The sequence below is a fragment of the Numida meleagris genome, chromosome 6 (assembly GCF_002078875.1).
Source record: "Numida meleagris isolate 19003 breed g44 Domestic line chromosome 6, NumMel1.0, whole genome shotgun sequence".
NCBI lineage: Eukaryota > Metazoa > Chordata > Aves > Galliformes > Numididae > Numida > Numida meleagris.
Window position 1 is genome coordinate 56,413,344 of NC_034414.1, and position 14,983 is coordinate 56,428,326.

A 14,983-nucleotide genomic window follows, 5' to 3' on the forward strand; every position below is an offset into this window, starting at 1 on the left:
TTTCACTTAAACAAGGTCACATATACCACTAGTTTTGTGTTTTTGTTGCTGTTTATTACCTTTTAACAAAACATATATATATATGTATGTATATAAAATCTGTTACTGATCGACATTACCTGTGTGTTTTCTGTGCGGCCCAAGACAGCTCCTCTTCACTCCATGTGGCCAGGCAAGCCAAAAGGCCATACTCCCATGGCATATGTGGAAATGGAATGTTGCACCCTTATGTGGAATACTGCCAACTCAGGCATAATTTCCAGGGCTGACTTCCATGTCTCATTCTATTTTCCTGCTATTCTGATGCAAGAGTATCGGCTACGTGTTGCCCTCATGGCAAGTGTCGCAATGATACCATCCGTGGACTCAGGAGTTCAGATCTGCACCACCTTTATGAGGGAGACTTCACACATGCAACAGGGTTTAAGAAAGCTTTTGAGACGTCTCTGACCCAAAACGTCCGCTCATAATCTCCATGACGCTTTTATAAGGTGTGCTGGTCTAACACCCTCGTTGGAACAGAACTCTAAAGTGTGTTTTGGTCACTTCCATTGGAAATTCTTGCTTATATATGGGCAAAGATTTGGTAGCTGTTCAACAGTAATCACCTCAAAACAGCTGTAATTTTCAGAGGGCTTTATAAGACCTTACTTTTTCCCATGTGCAGTGAGATATTAGCAGAATGCATCCAGTTCTTCCATGCTGTGCAAAGCTAGTAGAGCTTCTCTCACGTAATCTTGTTATGTTGGGAAACCTAAGATAAAATGGAGATTGGATGTTTTCTCTGTCTCTTCCACACCAATTGTTTTCCGTTTGTGTCCAAATTTTCCCATCACTGAAATTTGTTTTTCAATAAATGACCACAACATAGTCATTTCAGACTATAATCAGCCGGAGGACACTGAATGCATGATGTTACAGCAAGATAACTAATGTCACATGTAGAAAAAGGACATGATTGCACCATGGGGATGATGGGATCAGGAGGGAGCAAGAGCAGGACTGCAGTAGGGTTGTCCCAGCACTTTGTGTCCCAGACAGGAAATGCTCCCTGCCCTCTATTACCACCGGATCTTCCTGCATGGATTTCCCTGCAATGGACTGTGTAAATAATGCAGTTGTGAGAAGTCTGCATCACTTCTCTTTCCCTAGTCCCATAACTGCGTCACTGGTCTGTCCTGGTATTGGAACAAAAGATATTAACTACCTTAACAGACATGCAGCCTTCATAATTACCAGGGCCCTGGCCAGTCCCTTCAGGGCTTCCACTCACCCTGCCAATGGCCCAGGAGCCCATTTCAGCCTCACTGTACTTAAGCTCAATCCAGAGCTGTCAGTCAGCCTGCACAAATAGTAAACGTGCTGTATTCTCCGAGGCAATCAGTTCCAGTGCAGGCACGTTCTGAAGTGGTGCGACATAACACCCTAACACGTACAAAGTCAGCCCCAGGGATGGAGAGTGACCAGGAGTGCAATGATCAGAATGTGGCAGATCAGTTTGGCCATGGTGTGGTAGTTCGCGCAGGGAGGGCTTAAGGCCTGAAGGCAGAGGGGGATGTCATGCGTGCAATGTGCTCTGCTTGATGAACTTTTCAAGCAAATGGCTGAACTGCATGAGGAAATCAGCAGGCTGCATAGTATTCAGAAATTAGAGAGGTAGAGATTGATGCATAGTATCGTGCAGTGACATGGGCAGAATGCCAGGCCTGTCTTAAGTCCCTGCAAGAGGAGGAAACTAAACTAGATTGCAACTTTGAGGAGACAGACCACAGAAACACACAAGACAAGGGAAACTGGACCTATGTCCCTGCTCAGAGCAGAAGGAAGAGTCTCCTCTTGTAGTGCCCCTAAGCAACAGATACAAGGGCCTGGGGTTGGAAAGAGGTGAGGGCATGGGTAATGATTCAGACCCAGGAAGGGACAACCACATTAAGTTGCTCCAAGCAAGGACCCAAATTAGAATCAATGCCACCAAAAACAGGCAAAGGGAGTTAGTAACTGAGGACTCCTCACTGGGAGGCACTGAGGAACCCATTTGTCAATCACTCTGCAGAGGTTTGCTGCCTGCTGGAGATCCACATTCAGGACATTAAGAAGAGGCTACTGGGTCTTCTAAAGCCAGGGGACTACTATCCACTCCTGCTTCTTCAAGTTGGGCCACATGAGGTTGCAACAAGGAAATTTCAAATATTAAAAGAGACTCTGTGTTCCTTGGAAGGATGTTGAAGGTTTTGGGAGTATGGGGAGCGTTCTCTGTCCTCCCATTTGGAGCCTGGGACCCAGGTAGAAGGAGGAGAACAGATTAGTTGAATGATTGGTGTGTGGGTGGTGTCACACTCAAAGTTTTTGGTTCCATGTTTGAGGATGCACTTTTGAGAGACCAGGCATGTTGACACTGGATGGGATGCAACTGAATAGATGGAGCAAGAACATTCTGGGCTGAAAGCTGGTTGGATCAATCAGCAGAGCTTTAATGTAGATTCAGTGAGGGAAGGGGTACTTCTGAGTGACAGAGAAGAGCCAGGGAACGCTGTCACTTTAGGAATCAGAAGGGGGAAACCTCCGATTTTTCCTTGAGGAATTCAGGAGGACTCCTCCAAGAACATAACATGGCTGATGGCCCAGCTGAAGTGCCTTTACACCAATGCAAGCTGACTTGGAAATAAGCAAGAAGAGCTGGAAGCCACAGTGCAATTAGAAAACTATGATCTAATTGCTATCATGAAAACATGCTGGGACAAATTATACAACTGGGACACTAACATTGAGGGTTGAAAGCTCTTTAGATGAGATAGGCAGAGCAGAGGGGCAGAGAAGTTGCCTTCTATGCTAGGAAGTAGACAAATTGTCTACAAATTGAGCTGTCTCCAAAAAACAGCCACGATCATATTGAGAGTCCAAAATAAAAATGAGGAACTACCAAACCAATAAACGGGAGAGAGCATGAGAAAGACATGGTTCCCTGACACCTTACCCACCCTGATTAAACAATTGCAACTGAATTCAAAACTCTCAGCATCTTCCATGAGATTTACGTTTTTCCTTCCATCGTACTGAGGAAAGAATCCTTCTCTGTTATCTGCATGTCTGCAGTCTGCAGGCAATGAAATACTGTATTTGCATATGTAATGGTGTTTCTCTCATCTCACAGAGCTGGGAGCCTGAGAGACATGAACAGGTAAAGCTCCAGGTGCTCTTATTTGTATAGAAGCAGATGAAATCTGGGGAAGAAACACACCTTCAACACAGTAGCTTCAAAAGAAATGGAAGGAAGTGCAACATATCCTGTTTCTACAACCCCTTTTCCAGTAACTGTAATGAAAATCTTTACATTTTTAAGGTATTGCAGAGCTACTTACCTTCATTCACAGTTTTCCTGTTTTCCTCGGAGGTAAAACAGATTTATGTGTGAAAGGACAACCTGTGCTTCACAGAGTGGAGCCATCTCCCGCTTCTTACCAGCTCTGTGAAGCCAGTCTCCAAGCCTCTGCATTTTCTTCTATATGCTGATTCCTGTATGACTTTTCTGTAATTTTTTCTTGACATTGGAGGATCATGGGATAATTCAGGTGAGAAGTGACTTTGGCAGGTCCAACGTTTTGCTCAAAACTACATCAGCTCTGCAATCAGACCAGGTTGCTCAGGATTTTATCCAGCTGGGTCATAGAAAACCCAGAAATGGAGATTGCACAGCCTCTCTGGATCCTCATGTCCTTTTCCTCAGTTGCTCCACAGTTAATCCCGTATCCTTGCAAGGGGTTCCACTTTCCTTGGAGCATGACTTTGCACTGATCTTTGCTGAATTTCATGAAAGGGGGTATAAGAAAGAAGGGGACAGGCTCTTCAGCAGGGTCTGTTATCACAGGACAAAGGGAAATGATTTCAAGCTAAAAGAGGGGAGATTTAGATTGGATATAAGGAATAAATTTTTTACAGTAAGGGTGGTGAGGCACTGGCACACGTTGCCCAGAGAGGTGGGGGATGCCCTGTTCCTGGAGACACTCAAGGTCAGACTGGACTGGTTCTGAGCACCTGATGGAGCTGTGGGTGTCCCTGTTCATTGCAGGGAGTGGAACCAGATGGCCTTTTAGGGTCCTTCCAACTCAAACGTTTCTATGATTCTAAGCTCCTGTTGGCTCTTCCAGGTATCAGCCCTGACCTCAAGGACATCCCTGATCCTGCTAGTTTGCTCTTTGCAGGTCTGTATGATCCTTTCCTGGCCTTCAAGCAGATTAGTGAATTGCAGGAGAGCAGTCCAGCTGAATTTGCCTGATGCTGCCCCTGAACACAGCAAGAAGGGTCTTTGTGGGCACTGGGACCTGCCCTGGGATACAGTTCTAGGAGTTAGTCGGAGGCAGAGAAGGGAAAACAGTGTTTTTTTTTCCAAGGAAGCCCCTGTATGGACCCTTGTGGACTGTCCTCACCTGTTCCCAGAGCCTCTGGTGAGTGTTCCTGGAGCAGGAGGAGATGGCCACCTGCCAGCTTCTCACATCCTGACTCATTTTTCCTGAGAACTCAGCAAGCCAGAGTTTCACAGACAAGAGGAAATCCCTAAACAGCATGCAGCCCAGAGAGTGGAAAGTTTTTTTGTTGTTGTTGTCTTTGTTTTATTTTGTTCGTTTGCTTTTTTTTTTTTTTTTTTTTAAAGTCCCAGCCTCCCCATGAGTGCATCTGACCGCTCGCTGTCCCTGTCAGCGCAAGATCCCAGTGGAAATACCAGTTGGGAGTGCTCTTCCTGCCTAGGGGAGGCTCCGCAGGAGTTTGTGGGATTTACCAGTTGCCACCTCTCGCCCCCTGTCCCTTGCCGTGTCCTGCCGAGGGCCATGTGCAGTGGCAAGCTGCAGACAGGTTTGCTGGTGGGTGGCTACTTCCTCTACTTGCTGGTGGGTGCAGCCGTGTTCCAGGCGCTGGAGAGGACTGCTGAAAAGCAGCAGAAAATGGCAGCTGCTCAGATGAAGGAGGCTTTTCTGCAGAATTTCACTCACCTCACAGTGGCAGAGATGGAGCAGTTTATGAAGGTGGGTGCCAGCCCTGTGGAAGCCCTTTCTCCTGCCCATTTCCCCATCAGATGTTATTTCTTACTCAGCCTTGCTACAAAGATAACTCTCTCTGTGTTCCTGCTGGTGTGTTCACATGGATGACTTTTGCAATCCCCAAGCCTGTTGCCTGGGTTAAGGAGGCAGATCATACTGATGTGTATAGAAATACAAATTCATGTGGCATGATAAAACGTGTGTCAGCTATTAACACCCCCCGCTCCAAGATGGCCCAATTCTCTGGGTTCTTGCCTCCTGCTGGTACATCTTTCAGTGGGGCTATGCTCATCTCCAGTGGGTGGCACAGCAGGAAAAATGAGGCTGTCTGAAAATAATGGAGATGGTTGCCACACACAGCGGTGCCACAGACAGCGCAAGAGAATAATAGAGCGAGGTCTGGAATAATCTGTTGGAGGAAAATAAAGATGCTTCAATTACTACAAGAAGCATAGTATAGTCAGGCTTTATTTCTAGAAGATGCTGGGAGTTAGAACTTGATGATCCTTGAAGTCCCTTTCAACTAAAGCTGTTCTATGATTCTATGCTGCAGAAGTTAAACAGGCAGTGCAGTCAAGAGAAAAGAGTTTCTGGTCACAGCATGGGAAACTGAGAGTGACTACATTTCTCTCTCTATTGTAGATATTTCCTAGCTGCACCTGCTACAGTAGAAAGAAAACAGGGATAGCAAATAGCCTTGCAGTAAGCATGTCTGTATGGGAAAGTAATGGAGCACTTAATGAGCATGTTTTGAGGATGAGAGAAGGGGAGGAACAACTATTTCTAATAATGCAAACAGTGGCTCAGCCCAGAGTTCACATATGCATGCATCCCCTTTATTGAGGATTTTTTATTTTTTTTTATTTTTCTTTTGGAGGGGGGAAATGGGTGGGGGAGAAGAAAAAAAATAAAAGAACTGTTTCAAGACAATGAAATCCTTGTGCAAGGGCTGCCAAGTGATTTATGTTAGCCTTGACTTTCTGGGACTCTAGTAAAATGGTGAGGGAGGAGGAGGTAAAACCTTCCTGGTGCAGTTTATTCCATCTAATGTCTTGTCTTTGCTGGTGCTCAGCTTTGGATTTTGTTTCTGCTGTTTCTGTAGAAACCAGTCTGCATTCCAGATGTCTGGATGAATGTCCTCTGTTTGCTGAGGCAGGGCCAGTTGGACACTGGGGTTTTTCTTCTTGTTATTCTTGTTTTTTTAAGCCTCAGAAAAATCAGCATCATTTAGAATAAAATCCACAGAAGGAAGGAGACTGAAAATGCATAGAGTTACGGATGATAGGGCTGGAAGGGCTTGGGAGATAACGCCCTGCCCCAGTCTCAACCCAAACGTTCTCAAACAGATGCTTATTGAACCCCATCTCAGATGCTGCACTGTCAATATTGTGCATGTGGTTCATGCATGCCCTTTGCAGAATGGTGTACGTGTCAGGCTGGATTCTGATTGTAGTTGCATCAGTATTAATGCTTTGCAAACCAGTGTCTTTATCTGGATTTAAATATGTAACACTAATGAGACTACAGCCTTAAAATTTGCATTTGTGTGTGTCACATGTACCTGGCTGCAACTCACTGATGTCTGCATACAGGTGAGCAATTAGATCCCAGCTGCACCACTAAAATCTCAAAACCACGCACCCCACCAGTTAAATCAGTGGGCTGCTTTGTTCTACTGTGTCTTCTGTCGATCTTTTTTTTTTTTTTTCCTCAAGTACTTAACCTGGAAGAATCAAGGTCTTTGTAGGGGCTGCACTTCACATTGAAGCAAACAAGTTCTCCTAAAAGCCATAAGAGCACTCAACCTAACTGCAGGGCAAAAGACAAACTTTCAAAACTGCTGGCTGACTGCCAGCTAACCTTGGCAGCAACGGTGTGAGTGGTGTTCGTATGAAAGGAGCAGCAGTTGTCTTAATCTGTAGTGTTTGTCCAGCAAAGACTTGAGAAAAGCAGTTGTGTAGATTAAAAAGAAAAAATGCCTTCCCTTCCAGAACCTGACTGTAGCGATTCAGAATGGAGTATATCCTGTTGGAAATGAATCACAGACTGAAAACAGCAACTGGGATTTCAGTAACTCCTTCTTTTTTGCAGGCACAGTGGTCTCCACAATAGGTAGGTTGTATGATTTCTGTATTTTTGTGTGTGTGTGTGTGTGTGATGCTTATGTCTGCTTACTAGGACCTAAACAGGTAATACTTTCAAGGATAGAAAGTCCAGTCCTTTATTGGCTTGGATGGGAAGCAACTACTGACATGGTCCTGTGACCTCACCAATGCCCAAATCTTTGTGCATTACTTTGAGTTTTAAAATACCAAAGGTCTTTCATTTTGATTTTTTTCCCCCACTTGTTTCTCCTTTTCAAGCCATCAGTTAAAATCTTGGCTCTGCTGCCAGTTGTGGGTAGAAGATTTGACTTTCCTGATCTTTATTCTATGGCCAAACAGGCCTTAAATCTGGGAGCGATGTAAAGCATAAAAGAATGGTAGGAAATCAGTGAACTTTTCTGGGGCTTGGGCACCATCTTCAGTAACCTCTGTTGAGCTCTTAGTGAATGTACTGGATTAGCCATAAGCCAGGAGGAAGAAATGAGAAGAGGACAAGCCAATTTCTAAGATTTTTACACTGCTCCTTCAAGCTGTTCTGACCATCCCTGGGGCTGCTTGCCCCTGCCTGTCTCTCCCTTTCCCTCAAATATGCATTGCAAAAAGCAGAGGCTTGCAAAATTTGAGCATAAGATCCATGCTTTTATCTGCTGCTTCACGCTGCCATGCAATGAGGGTTAAATGTACGTTTTCACAAGCTGAGCCCTCTCCCACTACACCCTAAGCACAGTGCACCAGTGACCTTTAAATGTGACATGTCTTGGGTCCCTGTAGTGCCCCAGCATTGTGGCAGGTGGGTTGGTATCGCATGAACCCACATGGAGACTTCTTGCTACAGAAGAAAGAGGATGTAGAGCCTTGAGTAAAGTGCTTTCCAGTAGTCTTCACTGATCAGCTGGAACTCTTTTAGTATAACACAGAAAAAGTCTCTAGGGGAATCAGGGGAGGGGAAAGAAGGATTGCTTTCCCCTGTTGATAACATTGTCCAAATACCACCAAAGAACTTGAACTGAAAATCAAATCTTACTGATTTTTATTTTTATTTTTTTTTTGCTCCTTAGCACTGCAGTTATAATTCAGACTCCATCAATACTGAAGAGGTCATTTTATTATAGAAAAGTGCTGAGTACTCTGAAAGTCTCCTGACCTATCACAGCAAAGACAAACATTTCATGGAAACAGCAATATTTACATATTAATAAAGCTACCCTAGTTTGTCAGCACACTGCTACTAGCCAATCCATTCCTTGCCACTACCTGTATTATTGTAGTTTTTTCACTGTGGCATTTCTCTGCCAAGCAAAAGAGTTGCTTCCTGTCAAATTTGTTTCCCCACTGAGTGAGAAAGGCTGTCCAAGGAAAAGTACCATTTGCTTGTTTCTCTGCCCCCTTACTGCAGAGATCTGTTAATGAGGTACATCTACTCATCTTCACCCATCTTGGTTTTGCTGTCATGAAAATGCAGTATTTGTGCAACAGGAAGCACAAGACAGCTCAAGCATCTGAGTCCTAGCAGCCAATAAATCACTCAGCTGTTTTGTTTGTCATCTCCCCAAAGGAAAACATGCAGTTTTCCAAGTAATGGATGTCTGAGTTGAACTGTGCTCTGGAAAGTGCTTTTTCTCATGGTAAGGATAAAATAAGGGTATACACAAAGTACAGAACATTTGCACTTGAAGATATACCTCATGGGGTCTAAGAGCAGCAAAATCTCCAGTCCATTAAAGGACATGTTTGGAGTTCTGCAGCTGTTGTTCCATTACTTATCTAAATCCTCTTTTAATAGGATTTTAAGAAAAATATCTCTCTGGCATGAATAAATTGACCACTAGTGAGGTCTGGGTTAATTAGTGCAAGCTATTGTAATGCACCCTACACTGTCTCTAGGACTGGAGTCATTATCTGGACATACCAACCTACTGGCATTCAGCCATGGAGGTCACTAACACACAGGCATATCAACGAGGCAGATTGTGTGCTTCTGGCATGAGAAACAGCCTGAGACTCTAGACTTGACATCTTCCAGGTCCCCAGCCTTCTGGTTTTTGTCTTCCCATGTATTTGTCACAGGAAATGCGTGTTTTCCATAACTGCTTTTAGATTATCCTTTCATTCCCATTAAGGCTAGGTTGTGAGAACAGCACTCTCTGCATCACCCAGAACATCCAGGATGAATCACTTCTGCTTACTAGTTTTGTCAGAGAAAAGTGAACGTACGTGGGTGGAGAAGTGCTAGCCACATCTTCTGGAAACAGTGGCTTGGCTATGTGTGAATGTGGCCATGGATTGCTCCAGCTCTCTGGAATATCCCCTCTGACACATCTTTTTTCATAGGTTATGGCACACTACGTCCTAAAACTGCTGGGGGCCAGATCTTCTGTGTCTTTTTTGCTCTCTTTGGGATCCCTCTGAATATTGTTTTTCTGCACCGTGTTGGTAAGATCCTCTCACTGCTGTGTAAAAAGCTGGGGAAATTCCTGTACGAAAAAGGAATGAGAAAGGTAATTGGTTTTACTTAGCCACAGTGACATGCTCGTTTCTAGGCTTTTTTTTCCCCCAAGATATATCCTGGCATTATCCTCTGTTACATTTGTTCTCTTGCTGTCTTGGGCACTGTGCTAGAAGAGGGAAAGAAATATTCTTCCCCTGCAGAGCTAAGCAGACAAGGCAACTAGAGGAGGTTTTCAGAGAGGGGGATACACTTTGCCTACTCTTCTAAACAGCATGTCTAAGCCCACTTCAGCAATCAATGGGGTGAGAAAGAGAGAGAGAGAAAGCAGGTGCTTTGTTCCACTTCTCCAGATAACTTATCTCAGGAGCTAACATTCTAGGGAAGTACCTGCCTCTCTTTACTGGCAGTTCAGAGATAGAGATTAAGCATCTCATCTTGAGAGAAGATGAGTTGTGAAGTAGCTGAGCTGTAGGAGTTTCAGTAGATGCTGGCTCAGTGCCTAACATGTCACCCCTCCGTATTCATTATGCACTCCTTCAATCCCTTTCCACCTTTGACTTTTACAGCAAGGAAAATTCAGGCTCAAGTTGCCCATTTGGGCCCAGTTACTGAAAGGTGAGGAGGCAGTTGTAGGGGGCTAGAGGCATGGTATCTCTTGGCTGGTTATACCCCAGGTTATTTGGAGCTTCTCACATTCTCTCAATGTTTCTGATGAAGTGAGAATAGCTTTTCTGTGTGTCCTACGGTAAATCTCTTTCAGGATTAGGTATGAATGCTACAGACAACCCTGATCAAACTTAAATATTCTCCTGTGTCTGGCAAACTCAAGTAGAACATAAGGCTAGATTAGATGTAGGCTCTAGCACAAGCACAATACATGAAGGCATGAGAAAATATCGAACAGTTGCCATTCATTTCCAGACAGTCTGGACTTGTAAAATTCTGTATCTAAACTATATGAATCTGGTTGAAAAATCTTAATGTCTGACAAGTCTTTTTATCCAGCCAAGGTTTCTTCATAGCTGCTTGGTGGTAGGATGGTTCAAAAGTCACTGGCTAGACACTTCTTCATCAGGAGTTTGTTTGTTAAGGGTCTTCTTGTAGTCACTTATCCACTGGGTAGGATTCAAGTTGTGGCACTGATGCAATAAGAAATAAAGTCAACAGTCTACAGAGATAATGTAAATGACATTGGAAATGATGTAAATTATTTCTTTAAATATCTATTTTCCAAGGCGAAGTTGAGTGTTCTTGGGATGCAATACCTGAATATCTGAAAAATAACTAAAAATGAAGTCATTTGGTGTAAATTGGAAATGGTCTAATTCTGGTAAAAGTCATGGGGAATTCCTCCCATACTCATGGTCATTAAAGGCTAATAAAATCAGAAAAAAAGACTACATCTCTCAGGGTTACTATGGATATGGAGCACCTATAATGCATAGCTTCTCCCTGTTTCAGGGCAAGGCACGGTGATTACAGTAGGTATTCCTAGATGGTCACCCATTTTGAATACCAAAGATTATATACGGCCTTCTAGTGTGTTAAATCATGACTATAATTTGTTTCTTTTTCAGAAGAAGATCAAATTTCTGACCCTTCTGTTCTTCCTTGTGACTGGGATCCTAGTGTTTCTGTGCTTGCCGTCACTCTTCTTCCAGATAACAGAAGGTTGGTCCTACAGTGAAGGAATTTACTTTGCGTTTATCACCCTCAGCACCATTGGCTTTGGAGATTACGTAGTAGGTAAGGTTGATTTCAGAGAGGAGGTGCAGCAAAGCACCAGAGTTGCAACTTTAATTACCATAGGTTGACTGCACAGGTCACCAATGTGGAGACAAATCTTCCGTCTAGTCTTTGACCAGTCTTTGCTTTGTGTAGTTTTGGGGAAAATACTTATCTCTCTAGGATTGCATGAGCTGATAAAAGCACAGAGTGTCTAAATGTAATGAAATGGGGTGCTTTGTGGTGCAAAGAAGCCAAATATTTTGGGGAGGGAAGGGGAGAATTCAAGGAACCTAGGAATTTGCATATATGAGAAGGGAATTGTTTGTGACTGCCATACAAGACACATATCCCTGCTTTGGCCACCTAAGACTTATGTTTCAGAGCATCCAGTAAAGAAATAAGTGATCATGTTTCAGAAGACATCATTTTACACAAACCCAAGAGGTAGAAACTGTAGTCGCAGGACAGCGGGAAAATCTACTCAATCTATGAGAATTGGATCTTAAATAGATATGTCACTTTAAGAGCAGCCTTCCTTAGTATCCTTATGCACCACTGGATTCGCTCTATCTTCCCAAGTTAGAGCTTAGGAGTTCTTGGCAGGTAGTGAGTTCTCATCAGTCATCTACTTTTTTAATGCAGGATGCTCCTGAATCCATTCAAAAGTAAAGAAGGAATTGTAGTTTCAATTAAGCATATCTCTAATTTAGAGCAATTATCTATTAGGTCATAATCACATTTTACAGAATCCAAATAACTTGCTTGGATGCTAATCCACACCAATCACAGTATAACTTTTTGAGAGACCATTGTGTGTGCTAACATATATAAACTTGAAGCCACAAGAGACTGACTAAGCCTGAACCTAGAGCATGTTTTCCTCTGACCTGTAGTATTGCTGTAGTATTTTATATATTGTATATTGTAGTATTCCATCACAATGAAAGTCACCTTGAAGTACTCAGTGTAAAAGACATTAATGAGTCCATTTGGCTTGCCTGTTTTACACAGGCAAGGCCAGTTTAACTTGTTAATTTTCTTCTCCTTTCTCTCCCCCTACCTGCAGGTAAACAACCTGGCAGGATTTATTTTTCCTACTACCGAACACTTGTGGCCATTTGGATTCTTTTTGGACTTGCCTGGATTGCTCTCCTGTTTAATCTATTGACAACGGTTCTAGAAGATACTGAAAAAATAATTGTCAAGGACCTTCATCAAATTGGAAAGGTGGGTGAGGATAATGCAGCAAGCCAACCAAGAAGGTGCTGGCCTGTTCAGTTTATTCCGGAAGAAGAACTGATACCACCACGTGGTGAAGGGGATGCCCAGAAAATGGAGTCATCGGCAGCAGAGGATGCACAGAAAAATGGAGTTAGTAGCAGCAGTTTCTGATCAAGCAGAAAAATGAAAAAAAATGTGTTTTCTGACAGCCAAAAATATTGGCTGTATTCTATAACATGGAGATTTAATTCTTCATTGGAAATTTGTTAGTGCATTATTCTAAAGAAATTCCCATGGAAATAAAATTTATCCCACTTTTTTTGCTGAAATATGACCTTTCAGAACTCAAAACTTTTAGTTACCCAGAAACACAATATTAATGATGTGAAGTTTGCTCTGCAGTTTGCAGCCATATTGTGCTAAAACATTACAAATGCACTTATTTTGTGAGGCTTCTTTAAGATGCTTCCATGAAAATGCAAAGAGGGGGCATGGTAGAGCTTGCTTACTGCTTGCAAAAAAGAATCACATCTCTTCTTGGAACTGACACGTACAAACTTTTCTGAGTCACTGCATAGTACCAGTACCTTTGGAAGAAGAAGAAATAAGGGTATATAACACGATAGATGCCTGACTTGAGACATCATATAGGATAGACTGGCATGATCTGAAAGACATGTTTGAAGGACAAGACCTAGGCTCACTTCAGAGACTGATGAACAGGGTTAGAAAAAGGATAGCTGTATTAGAAATGATTAATTCTACCTTTTCCTGATTTATGCTAAGATGAATAAAGGCAATTTCACTTTTTATCCCTGCGGCTTTGAAAAACCTTTCTGATGAACTTATAAGTTCTAATTTTATGATGATTTTGCTTCATAAGGACTTTACAAGATCAGAAACTTGTTTGAATGGAGGAGTCCTCACTGCATCAGAGCCTTGCTTCTATGTTTGTGTTCCACAAGTGCTATGATGTCATTTAAAAGCAATCCTACTGTGCTGTGCTAAAGTAGCTTTCCAGGTGCTAATGTTGTATAGGCACTGCCATTTCTTCAACCAGGTAGAAAAGGATGACAAACCTGAGCATGGTGTTTTAGATGTACTGCCATTCAGGCTATTCCTGGGTGAAGATCCTGACATTCAAAGGGTTGATCTATACTTCAGGGGCCTTGTGTATGTCAAGAGTACAGAAAAACCCTACCATGAATTTTTTGCAGTCTCTCTTCCAGAAGCTGGTGGCTCCCATGCCATCCAAGCAAGAAGTGGGGTAATGTGTATTTCAAAGTCTGCAAACCTGCTCAAATGCTGAACTCATATCAGCACCCACAAGACCCTCCCAAGGCAGTCCATAGGTTCAGCACACCGGGTGCTTGCTTCCCTTTGCTGGTGCTGAACCTGTTGCTTCACAGGTTTTCATGATCCCGAGTTTCTGTTTTGCCAGGCAGTGAATAATTGTACTCGGCTAACCCTCCGGGTGTTAGTTACAGCAAAACCAACTCTTGCCAGAGCTATTCCTGTACAAAAGGGAGAATAAATTACAGCTGTAATGCAATTTAGGCCATAAAGATGCAATCAGCCTTGAACTCATATCATTTTCAGTCAAACAAAACCACAGTTCTTGCCAAAACAACCCTGCTGGTTCAAGATCTGGCATGTAGACCCAACCAAATATGTACTTTCTTTCCCTCCACAAATTATTTCCCAGTGTTAGCCTCAAGGCTAACTTCTAATCTAACATCTCTCCTTCTCAGGAAGCCTTTCTGAGGCAGCAGGAACAAGAACTGCCCAAAATCAGGGCAGGCTGTCTCAGCATGCAGCAGTCCCTGTGCAAGCCGTTGCTGTCACAGTACAACACCCTGGCCGGGCAGAGAAAACAGACAGATGACGAGGATCTCATCATCTCCCCATGTTCTCTCAACAAGGCTTGGCTCAAGTTATTCTTTTCAAAGCATGATTTCTTCTCTACTGTCTTTTCCCAGTCCTTCCTGCGGGGACCATTAACTCCATCCTCAATCTAATAGAGATACCATGAGGGCTAGTTCAGAGAGAGGTGATCCTGCCTTGAGCTGTGATGGCCACACTGCATGGCCTCTTGTTGTTCCTTCCAGGATGGTTCCTGATGTTTGATGTCCCCCATCCTCAAGGTGCGTGTGTCCGTTTGCTGTCTGTTGCTGGAGATAAAGAAGAGCAGGGAGGGAAACACTCCTCCGAGGAATATCTTGAAGTCAACACACCTTCTTCAACATGTTTCCAGTGTCCTGCTTGTTCCCTGTCATGACAAATCATAGCATCATAGAATATCCCAAGATGGAACAGGCTGCCCAGTAAGGCTGTGGATGCCCCCTCCCTGGAAGCATTCAAGGCCAGGCTGGATGGGGCTGTGAGCAACCTGCTCTAGAGGGAGGTGTTCCTGCCTACAGCAGGGGGTTGGAACTAGGTGATCTTAA

At 43.4% G+C, this 14,983-nt stretch overlaps 1 protein-coding gene across 4 annotated transcripts; it reads left to right on the plus strand.

Annotated features, from left to right (window-relative positions):
* Positions 4,658 to 13,348, plus strand: LOC110401833 (potassium channel subfamily K member 16-like). Of its 4 annotated transcripts, none has more exons than XM_021403338.1 (5): positions 4,658 to 5,018; positions 7,025 to 7,145; positions 9,470 to 9,636; positions 11,165 to 11,333; positions 12,382 to 13,348. In XM_021403338.1, exons 1-5 carry the CDS (start codon positions 4,662 to 4,664, stop codon positions 12,705 to 12,707), a joined length of 1,140 nt encoding a protein of 379 aa, XP_021259013.1. In that variant the 5' UTR covers positions 4,658 to 4,661; the 3' UTR covers positions 12,708 to 13,348. The 4 variants fall into 4 exon arrangements, with proteins under 4 accessions (XP_021259013.1, XP_021259015.1, XP_021259014.1 ...); XM_021403340.1 differs by having other exon boundaries at positions 11,165 to 11,258; XM_021403339.1 differs by having other exon boundaries at positions 11,168 to 11,333.

What these genes read in the sequence shown, in the direction of transcription:
- LOC110401833 (XM_021403338.1), top strand. Translation starts at nt 4,662, where the DNA reads ATGAGTGCATCTGACCGCTCGCTGTCCCTGTCAGCGCAAGATCCCAGT. An exon ending in AGATGGAGCAGTTTATGAAG is followed by an intron (nt 5,019 to 7,024) that starts GTGGGTGCCAGC and finishes CTTCCCTTCCAG; the next exon opens with AACCTGACTGTAGCGATTCA. An exon ending in ACGAAAAAGGAATGAGAAAG is followed by an intron (nt 9,637 to 11,164) that starts GTAATTGGTTTT and finishes TTTCTTTTTCAG; the next exon opens with AAGAAGATCAAATTTCTGAC.